General features: G+C 36.6%; 1 protein-coding gene across 1 annotated transcript; it reads right to left on the bottom strand.

Moving 5' to 3' along the window:
- Positions 1-10,410: 10,410 nt before the first annotated feature.
- Positions 10,411-11,688, bottom strand: LOC107762212 (auxin-responsive protein SAUR36-like). Its single transcript, XM_016580553.2, has one exon. It carries the CDS (start codon positions 11,124-11,126, stop codon positions 10,614-10,616), a length of 513 nt encoding a protein of 170 aa, XP_016436039.1. The 5' UTR covers positions 11,127-11,688; the 3' UTR covers positions 10,411-10,613.
- Positions 11,689-12,006: the final 318 nt, after the last annotated feature.

The following is a 12,006-nucleotide window of genomic DNA, read 5'->3' on the forward strand; positions in this document are numbered from 1 at the left end:
ACAATCAATTCGAGCGTACCTTATCATAGCCCGGTCTTCATATTCAAAGCAGCCCTTGTTTCTTTAAGCACTTCAATATTGAAAACTCACTAGCGATGAGAAAATATATTCAGGAGATGTGTTTGTTTTTTTGACTTTTTTTCTCTTTGTATTAAATTTGTTTTAACACTCCTCACTGCTTACAATTTCTGCTAGTGGTTCTTTGTTTGCACAAGTGCACCTATCTTTCTTTCTCTGGTTCCACTCAAAAGCTACCCTCGTTTTCTCCTTACCCTTCTAACGTTCAATTTCAATTAAGTATTTTAAGAGATAAAAGGATCAAAACAATATCAATTAAAAATAAAAAGTGATATATGCTTGTAATGTGGATGCCAAAGAAAAAGTTTACAGGTTCAACAGGGCTAACTAGGGATAATTTTAATCATGGTATGAAATTCAATGCTCAATGGGTTAATTAAAAAAATGCCTAAATCATCTCCTAGACTCAACAAGACTTATTGATTTCTCTTCGTCACACTCACGAGAAAAATTCTACACTAACTCATGATAGCACAGAATATAACTTTAAACCTCTCACACATATTTCACATGACCCATTCAGGACGGCTTCATTCTAACTCTCAAGTCAAAACGAGTAGCATATAACCAAGAAGTACTAAGCAATAAGCACTAGATGAACATACAAGTCAAGAAACTGAGAAAAAGGCGCCATAGAACAGGCTATTCAATTATTGCTCGAAGAAGAAAATTTTGTCGCGAAGTTCGTACTTCTTGCTTTGTGGAAACCATTTCCCTAGGAAGACATGCACAAGTTCGGCTCAAGTGTGGATAGAGTTTGGAGGTAGACTATGAATACATTGATTTGCCTCTCCGGCTAAAGAGTATTTGAACACCCTCAACCTTAAGGCATCATCTGAAACATGATTCTGCTTATGCATTGCACACAAACCCACAAAATATTTGAGGTGTTATATTGGGTCATATGACCACTTGGAATTTAGGTAGAGACTATGGTTCACTTTGAAGGTAGTCACGTCAACTCTAGGAGGGAAAATGATATTTGAATTATCAATAAATTCATCCATATTCTCAAGCACATTCTCCGGCTCTCCCATGCTTGGCTAGTTACACCAAACAAAACAGGCAAAGTGTTATGGAATAGAAAAAGACGTAAAGTAAAGCACACACTAGTTAGTGATTTCAAAATCGTATACCCCGGCAACGACGTCAAAATTTGATATGCTCAAATTATACCTATATAAATAGTGTAAATCGGTTGATGTCAAATATAATAACACAAATAGGTTGGGGTCGAATCCCACAGGGAATAGGCGTGAAAAGATTACTTGAATAGTGTATCACTTGACTAAGGTCGTAATTCTATACCGTTTGTTTGGAAAAAGTTTGATCGTTGTAAACTATGAAGATAAGCTATTTTGTTAAGAGATTTGACTAGTTGGATTAAGAACCAGGGTTGTGTCCCCTTTTATGGAATGTAATGCTATCGGTGTTAATATGATATATTTCTAATGGGAAGTCCTTTGATATGCAAATGGTTCCTAAGTGACTACCCAATATTTTACAATAGTTAGATAGTATTTTTTCTTTATGATTTTCCCAACAGTTACAATTAAGATCAACCAATATATTCCAAGTAGAACCCACTTATTCCTAAGTGATTCTATTAAACGAGGTTTAAAGCATCAAGTTCTTGATAATCATTTCTGCCAAATCCTAACCTACTTTTTCAAATAAAAGATAAGTAAAATGGAAATTGATAACGTTTGTAACCACCAACAATAAATGAAGAATGAGAAATGAATAGAAATCAACAACCCATTATATAAATATATATTAAATGATAAATACCCATTAACATTGCACCCACTTTAGGCCCACAACCTTAGTATTTAAAGTCAGATACTCATGCTAAAATACAAAAATAAAGTATTAAAGAAAGACCTAAAATATTACAATGAAGACAAAGTATTGGAATATATCCAAAAAACTCCAAATAAATGAAGTATTCAATGCTCTCAATGTAGGACCTTTTTCAGACAAAGATGAACCACAAAAACTCTAGCTCTTCAATTTATAATGGCCAAAAAATGCGAACAAATATTTGATAATAATACCCTTCAGGAAAGATCCAGGATCGCGGAATGGACCACGAATGTGATCCGTAGTCTGCACATTCGTTGCATCATCGCAGATCTGATCTTCAACACTTCCAGAATTCCATCGCATATCAGTTATGTGGTCCGCATAATGGATCGTAGACTCGTCACTTCTTATCATTGGAAATTTTCCTTGCATTTGTCCACTAATTATGCGGTCCGTACATCGGTTATGCAGTCCGCATAATGGACCGCATATTTGAACCTTGAAACTGGGCAAGCCTGGTTGCGTTTGCGATTAAAGTGCGGTTCGCACATCTGCTTGCAATCACATATCTAACCATGAATCTGACTTCTTTAGGGTTTTTGATATCTTTATCATGTGCTTGGCTCTTCAATCAAAATTAGTATCGAAAGTGCCGCATTTTTACGGTACGTCAGAAGACTCTGGAGGATGCCAAAAATGGCATTTCAAATATAGATGATTGCATTGCTGAAGCTCTTGCTTTTAAGAAAACTGCTTTCGAGAACATTCCTACTCGGCTCACTGCTTCAAACTCTTTGGATACTTGATCTGAATTTTCGAAATATGAAGAGGAAGATGAAGGCGAAGGAGAAGGATTTGAGCCCGAAGATGAGCATCCTTCAATCCCAAAAGATGCTTAAGAAGCTTCTCAACTCTCACCCTCTGCTAATAAAGCAGACTTATTTTTTTTTACAACTCTTGTAACTATAATTTTGGCCTTATTTTTTAGCCCGAAATAAAAGGCAAAAGATATCTTTTTTATCTATGTTTTTCCATTGATAAAGTCCAGGAACGTTTACATCCAGTTAACTTCTATACTGGGTAATCATACCTCTGATTTTTAACCTTTAATTAGAAAGGTTTCATAAGAGAGAGGCTCTTATGTTTACAGTGCTCTTGAAAAGGACGTCTCATGTTCATTCCGACACTTGCATTTGAAGTTTAAGTAATATTCAAATAAATTAAAACCATGACAAATGGACAAGAAATAAGATATAAAAACAAAAGGACTTTTATTTATTCCTTCTATTTTTCAAAAGTACATTTACATTAGCTAGAAAATATGTACATTCACTAATAAATGAAACTGCCAATACATATGGCTAATTTGTACTTCTTATTTCTATGGTGCTCGATATACAGTCGCCGGTATCGACTCGTGGTCTTTCAAAAGAATAGAACTTTTAAGTTCAAGATATGTTTTTCGATTTCAGCAGTCCTAGTATCACTCTATTTTCGGATTCTTCATTTGTTTTTTTAGGCTAGCATTAATACTTTGAGTGCTCTGATAGGAGTAGCTCCCCTCCCCCTCCCCCCCCCCCCAGTGTTCGAATGCAAAGTATGAAAATTCGAATATTGAATTTCTTATTGCCATTAGCAACTCTCATTCGTATTATGTTTTACATTGCTGCCTCATGAAAAACCTTGCTAGAAAAATCCATTTGGGACAAAAACTACACGAAGAAAAAAAGAGTGCAGCGCGTACTTTTATTATAATCAGCGATCTTCAATAGTAGTACCTTTTAAGATGAGCCCCGTTCCAACTTCCTGGTAATTTTAACTCTATATTGATTTTCCAGTTGATATGAGCCTTTACCGGTTATAGCAGAAATCTGGTAAGGCCCTTCCCAATTAGGTCCCAACTTTCTGGTGTTAACTTTTCGGGTATTGTAAGTCACTTTTCGTAAGACCAAATCTCCGATTTTAAAATAATGAAGATTTGCTCTATGATTGTAATACATTTTCATCCTCTGCTTTTGTGCCATCATTCTCACATAAGCTAAATTCTGATGCTCTTCAAGCAAATCCAACTTAACTAATATTGCTTCAGCATTTTCCTGCTCATTTGTCCAGAAAAATCTTATAGTTGGTTCGCCTATCTCCACTGGAATCAGAGCTTATGCACTATTTACAAGGAAAAAAGGTGTTTCTATGGAGCTCGACTATTCCGTGGTTTGATACGCCCATAATACTCTCAATAATTCCTCAGACCACCTGCATTTTGCATCCTCTAACTTCTTTTTGAGGTTTTGAATTATCACCTTGTTCGTTAACTCTGCTTGACCATTAGCACTTGGATGATACGCATACGACGTAATCCTTTTAATCTTCAAACCCTCTAAGAATTTTTTAACTTTGGAGCCTATGAATTATGGTTCGTTGTCATAAGCAATTTCTTTGGGTACTTCAAATCGACAAATAATATGATTTTTTTTCATCGACAAATAATATGATTTTTTTTCATCGACAAATAATATAATCCCAAGTTAAATCTATCACCTCTCATTCTCTAACCTTCTTGAAAGCACCTGTTTCAATCCATTTATAGTAAAATAATCAGTCAAAACCAAAAGAAATTTTACCTGTCCAGATCCTAGAGGCAAAGGACCAAATGTATCCATTTCTCATTTCATAAATGGTCACGGTGATACCACTGAATGTAAAACCTTTGTTGACTAGTGTACCAGCAGAGCATAACGTTGGCATTTATCATATTTTTTTCACAAACGCCTTTACATCTTTCTCTATTCGGGGTCAATAATAACCGACTCTTATTAATTTGAGCACCAATGAATTTACTTCGGAATGATTTCCACAAACTCCTTTATGAACTTCCCTCATCACATAATCAGCTTCCACTGGTCGTAAGCACCAAGCTAACGGACCCTGAAAAGACCTCTAGTATATTTGTCCATCAACAAGACAATACCGGGTAGCTCTTATTCTTAATGCCCGGAAGGCTTTAGAATCATGAGGCAGTTTACCATGCCTTAGATATTCTATAAATTTATTTCTCCAATCTCAAACTAGATTTGTTTAATTAACTTCACAATAACAATCTACACCTAGGACTGAATGCAACAACTGCACCAGAATCAGTGCTTTTCATCTCTATTGAAGAACCCAAGTTAGCCAATGTATCAGCCTCCATGTTCTCCTCTCCTGGAATATGGATCACTAACCACTGCTTGAACCGGGAAAGCAAAACTTAGACTTTACTCAAATACTACTGCATACGCTCTTCTTTAGCATCAACAATCCCATATATATGATTAACCACTAGCTGAGAATCGTACTTTACTTCAATCACCTCGGAACCTAGTCCCCGACTAATTCGAGTCCTGCAACTAAAGTCTCATACTGGGCTTTATTGTTAGGTAACAGAACAGTTTGAATGGCCTGCCTTAGGATTTCTCCCGAAGGGGTAATTAATATTATCCCAAGACCGGACTCTTTCACGTTGGATGCGCCATCCATATACAAGGTTCAAACACCGAAAACAATCATTGATGCCAAAATTGCTTCTTTTTCAACTAAAGGCATCATCCCCAAACTAAAATCAGCCACAAAGCCGGCCAAAATTTGTGACTTGATCGCAGTCTGCGATTTATATTCAATATCAACTTCACTAATTTCAACTATCCATTTAGTCAATCGACCCAATAACTGAGGTTTATGAAGGACGTTTCTCAAGGGAAAAGTCTTCATAACGCCTATAGGGTGACATTGAAAGTAAGGTCTAAGCTTTCGACAGGCGACTAAGAGAGCTAGATCCAACCTTTCTAGGTGCGGATATCGAGTTTCTGCACCTCACAATATTTTACTTTTCTGCACCTCACAATATTTTACTAACATAATAAATAGAAATTGCGTACCTTCCTCTTCCCGAACTAGAACTGCACTTACCGCAACTTCTGACACTGCCAAATACACAAATAACTGCTCCCATCCTTTGGTTTAGACATTAAAGGAGGAGTGGACAAGTACTTATTCAAGTCCTTCAATGCTTGATGACACTCCGGTGTCCACGAGAATTCATTCTCTTTTTTAATAGAGAAAAGAACCGATGACACTTTTTCAAAGATCTTGATATAAATCTGCTAAGGGCCGCAACCTGCCGGTCAACCTTTGCACCTTATTTACACTTTTCAGTTGATCAAGAGTGTCTTCTATGGCTTTGATATATTCGGTAATTACTTCAATTCCTCTTTGCGAAATTAAGAAGCCAAGAAATTTCCCGGATCCAACTCCAAAAGCATATTTCTCTAGGTTAATCTTCATGTTGAACTTCCTTAAGTTGTCAAATGTTTCTTGAAGATAAGTCAAATGGTCCCCTGCATTAAGAGGATTAACCAATATATCATCAATATAAACTTTCATTATTTTATCAATTTGACTTTCAAACATCTTATTAACGAGCCTCTGATAGGTGGCTCCGGCATTTTGAGCCCAAAATACATTATATTATAATAGTACGTAACAAAATTTGTAATAAATGATGTTTTCTCGTGATCCTCTGGGTGCATCCTAATTTGATTATACCTAGGATATGCAAGAAAACTCATCAACTCATGCCTATCTATGGCATTGATCATTTGATCAATGTTCGGCAATGAAAAAGAGTCTTTAGGGCAAGCCTTATTCAAATCCTTAAAACCAATACACATTTTGAACTTATTATTCTTTTTTGGTAATACTACTATGTTAGCTAACCAATCAAGATACTCAACTTCACATATTAAACCTATATTAAGAAACCTAGTTGCCTCCTCTTTCACAAACATGTTTCTGACTCGGCTATCGGCTGCTTTTTTTGCTTTACCGAAGGGAAATTGGGATCCACAATTAGCTTGTGAACAACCACTACAAGTGGAATACATGTTATATCTAAGTGAGACTATGCAAAACAATCAATGTTAGCCTTAAGAAATTTAATAACCTCAAGCTTGAGTTTGGTGCTCAACCCCGTTCCTACGTAAACCTTTCTTTCCGGGAACTCTGTCAACAAAGTGACTTGTTCAAGCTCTTCGGCGGTTGATTTTGTTGCATTTGTTTCTTCTGGTACCTAAAAAGACCTAGGTACCTGGTAAATATCCGGTGTCTCCTCCTTACTATCGTCTTCTTTCGTTACTTCCTCCGGGACTGAAATGGAAGTTGACACCGATTTTTGTAATTGCTATTTAGTGATTCCTTCCACCTTATTGCTAGACAAAGTAACGGTATTCATTTCCATTGCAGCTGCTTGATCACCTCTAATCGGCTTAATCCCATCCGGTGTTGGGAACTTTAGCAATTGACGATACGTTGATGGCATAGCCTTTATTTCGTGGATCCATGGCCTACTGAGAATCGCGTTATATCCCATATCACCATACACAACTTCAAATAATATAGATTTCATAACCCCTTCAGCATACATAGACAATACGACCTCTCCTCGGGTAGTTACACTTGTTAAGTTGAACCTAGCCAAAAGTTTTGTCGTCGGAACTATGTTTTCGGTCAGCTTTGCTTGTTCTAGGACTCTTCATTGAATAATATTGGTTGAACTACCTGGATCAACCCACACACGCTTAATTTTAAAATCTAAAATATTTTAAAGATATTACCAGAGCATTATTGTGTGGTAAAATAAGGCCATCAGCATCTTCCTCAATGGAGGGGATTTCGTCATCTTCTGGTGCTTCTCGGATTTTCTTGCCATGAGTGACTGATATCTTCGTCTTTTTTGCAGCCAAAAATGTCACCATATTCACTTCAACCTCTCCAAAAATCATATTTGTTGTGAGATGAGGAGATCATGTTGGCTTCGTTGGTTTCATTTTATCATAAATCCAACAATAATTACGGTTAGCCCGGTGACTTAAGAACTCTCTAAGATGACCATTTTTCAACAACATCGCAACCTCTTCGGGAAGATGTCGGCAGTCCCCAGTCCTATGACCATGTGTACCATGGAATTCATACCACAAATTAGGATCCCTCTGACTGGGTTCCGATCGAGTTGGTTTTGGGAACCTTGCTTCCTTTATGTTCCTCATCACAGAAACCAATTCCACCAAGTGAATATTGAAATTGTAATCTGATAACCGCGGATATCCTGAATCCTGGGACCCCGGTGGCTCTTTATCTTGCAAAGATCTGCTGCTTAGCCCATGATCAGTCCTCATGTCCGGTCTGGATCCTTATAATGATTGAAAACCTTTAACTCTACGCCCTTGACTTAACCGAGTATCAAACCTTTCGTTTGACACATACAGATGAAAATGACTCATGGATGGTCTTTGGTTCGCATCGAGATCACTCTTGAATATTTCTAGATTCCAATCACGATTTTGAGCCTAGAAAGACACCAAATAACCCAACTAATCATCTTCAATCTTAATTTTGGATTCATAGCGATTATGGACATCAGCCTATGTGGTTGCTTGAAATTCCAATAAACTCTTCTTCAACTTCCTTGAGGCGCTGGAGGTTAAGTGATTGAGACCCTTGGTAAATGCTTCTGTTGCCCATTCATTTGGTACTGTTGGCAACAATATTCTCTTCTTTTGGAACCGGGTCACGAACTCTTGCAACAACTTTGAGTCTCCTTGAGCGACTCTAAATATACTCGCTTTCCTAACTTGAACTTTCCTTTCCCTAGCGTGAGCTTTAATGAAAAACTCTGCAAGCATTTCAAAATAATCAATTGAGTGTTCATGTAAAAGTGAATATCATGTTAACGCCCTTTTTGTTAGGATTTTACCAAATTTATTTAGAAAAATTGATTCGATCGCATGCGGAGCCAAATCATTTTCCTTCACAGTTGTGGTGTAGGTTGTGATGTGTTCTATCATATTTTGTAATATCCGGCATCTTGAATCTCTTTTTGATCAACTCCGGAGCCGCACTAGGCTTGAATGATAATTGAATATACTTCTTTGAGTTCGGGCCCTTCAGGACCGGAGGTGCCTCCGAATCTGATCTATCTGAGCATGGATTTTCTTAGCATTTTGATCCATTAGAGCATTCATTTCTCTCATGAACCTCATGAGCTCGGTCTTGAAAGGATCATCTGCGTTGTTTTTATTTCCAGATACGATGCCTGCACCTCCTGCTTGGTTGGTATTCGATCTAATTCCTTCCTTAAAGCGACATTACCCGTTCTTGGAACTGTTTGATTTATAGGCACGCCAAGAAGGGCTCGAACTCCACCCTTGGAATTATTTGAAGCCATCGATAGCGCTTGTTGAAGTTTAGTCATTATCTGGTCTTGTCTTGAGAAATGATTCATGATTTTCCTTTGTTGTGCTGTTAAAGCCTTTAAAATATCAGCAACGAGTTCATCACCCATATCATCAGGGGTAGGACTCCTCGCATGTCGAGTATTTCTTTCTACCTGGTCCGGGATTGACTCTTCCCATCGATACAGGTTTCACTGTTGAATAGTCCTGGTGATTTCCATCATGGAACTTGTCCACATGCTCGTTTTGTTATTTGTTCCAATATTGAGCGAGTTGTTGAAATCATTGGGTGTCATTGCTGTTTTATGCTTATAACATAAAGACTTCAAAGTACGTTAATAAAAGATGAGCAGATCAAAATAATACCACAAGTGTCTAAGCCCCACGATAGGCACCAAACTGTTTACCCGCAAATAGGTACAGTTAAATTTATAACGTGATTTATAGACATGTGAATTAAATTAATCTGAAAAAATTAAATAACACAGTACAAAAGGAATAAAATAAAGATAATTGAAGAAAGAACAAGCCTGGACATCAGATTGATCCCACCAGAACTAAGAAAAATTGGCAAATTTTAATAGCAATAATATAAAACTCTTTTCAGAATAAGAGAAGAATATCAACCTTTTTTAATACAAGTATTTTATGTCCTTAATGAAGTACTAATTGTTATTTATAGTTAGATTAGAGGAGACAAAATCATCAAATCATGCTCCTCTTAAAGGTAAATAAAAACTTCTCTTGATGACTAATAAATATTATGATTTTTTATAACGGTTGCTCTTTTAATGCCGCCCTCTCCAACTGGCACCTTACTTTTATATTTTCTTTCCTAACCTGGATGTCTTCGGAACTTATTTAATACCGGTCACATGGCTATATCCGGTATCAACCATCTGCTGACTCATCTCCTACATGTTGTTACTGCCACCTGTCTACTCGAAAAGCATACACCTATAATTTATAAAATTTATCCAATATAAAATCTTAAGTTTACTCTACATATCCTATACAAACTACTTCACAAACTAGTTAACTATGGATAGGACGTCCGAGAGACGGAAACGAAACAAAAATAAAAATAAAAAGAATGAGCACTATAAACAAATTAAGCACACAAAAAAAGAGCTCTATAAAAGAATCCTCAAGAAAACTTCAAAACTTGATGAATAATCATCTTTTGTGGTGGAGGTAGGACTTTTATCTAGGGATTCAAAAAGTAAAAATAAAAAGTTAATATGCAAATAAGCCAAGGACATTCAATATTTAATATATAAATAAATAAAAAAATTATATACATAATGTAATTCTCGTAGGAAATTCAACATCATCATCATGAACATTGAATCATGCTTCGAATGCATTTGGTATTTAACTCAAAACCTGATCACTTTTACATTACCAAAGCTTGTATTCAAATGGCGATAATCTTTTACAAAACAAGTGAGTTCAATTTTCATGTCAACACTTTGGGGCAACCCGACCCTGTTTGATCCGGGTCTGGACACGCTCAAACTCCGAGATCCGACAAGGAATAGTAATCCCACCCGGGTGATTAAACCCATACTCATCTTCAACCTCCCTCAACAGCCCACTAAACAAAGGATGATTAAAATATATTACAGGAACCAAAACTCTTTTAAAATCTCCATCTTTTTGTCCCACATAAACTGCCATGTGACCTTTTGGCACAGCCATAGACTTCTCTTCAACTGGTTCTTGCCCGATTTGTATGTAACCTCGACCCGACCCAGATCCGGACCCGGACCCGGAGCACTGAGCCTTTGAGCAAATAGCCTTGGCTTTGGTCTTGAGACATTTTGTCCAGTTTAAGAATTTTGAAAGGGGTTTTGCACTGAGACTTGGAAGTGGGCTATTCTTTTGGTACTTCGCCGGCGATATTATTCGCCGGAATGAACGCCGGAGAAGTGTGGTGACCCGATGTTTGAGAACAAAACCTTGGATCTTGCCCATGTCTTATGTATCACTACAAGAAAAATAGCTTCTAGGGACGGAACAAAAAAGCCCCCAAAAGCGTAATCTGGTCCCCAAATTAAACGTTATAGCAACCACTAGAAAAATCCAACTGCCACATGTCGTTATGGGCTCCGCTGCTAAAGATGAATAACGACGAGATTATGTTACTGGTCCGTAAAACAATTTTTGCTATTTTAGGTACCATATACTATACTTGTATACTAGGAAACAAGAGAAGAGCTCAGAGCAAGAAAGTATACAAATGATATAATGTGTTATTGTGTGTTCAAGAAAAAGGCTATGGACGTAACTAGCAGAAAAATGATAGTGCAATATTCAGAGAGAGAAGTGGGTATATCGAACATCGATATTAGAAGATGCTTGTTTCATTCAAAAACATATAATGGAATTTTTTTTTAAAAAGGAGGATAAAGGAATAGTTCTAAAGCAAGAGCTTGCTTAAAAGAGTCAAATGAGAGAAAAACGTGGGAGTGGACGGAGAGGAGAAGAAAGTGAAATTAATAGAATAAGAGAAATAAAGAAGTGACCATAATTAATTTATAAACTATAGGATATAATTCGAAGAAGAAGAAAACAAAGAAAACAGTACATATTCCTTGAGAAGTAGGAGTACTTATTTGACTTTATCTACGAATTTGCAGATCCAAAATTTTGGAGAACTGCGTGACATCTTCTTTTAGTCAATGTAGGGGTGTTTAATATAATTCAAAAGTCGAGTATCTTTTTCATAATAGAAAAAGATACAAGATTTTTTTTCTCCTTTTTGTGGTTTGATGCTAGTCAAAGATTGAGGGCTATTTAATAAACATATCAGAAAAATACATGTGAATGAATAAATAAATTGCACATAACAGAA

Source organism: Nicotiana tabacum, chromosome 23 (assembly GCF_000715075.1).
Source record: "Nicotiana tabacum cultivar K326 chromosome 23, ASM71507v2, whole genome shotgun sequence".
In the NCBI taxonomy this organism is placed as follows: Eukaryota; Viridiplantae; Streptophyta; class Magnoliopsida; order Solanales; family Solanaceae; genus Nicotiana; species Nicotiana tabacum.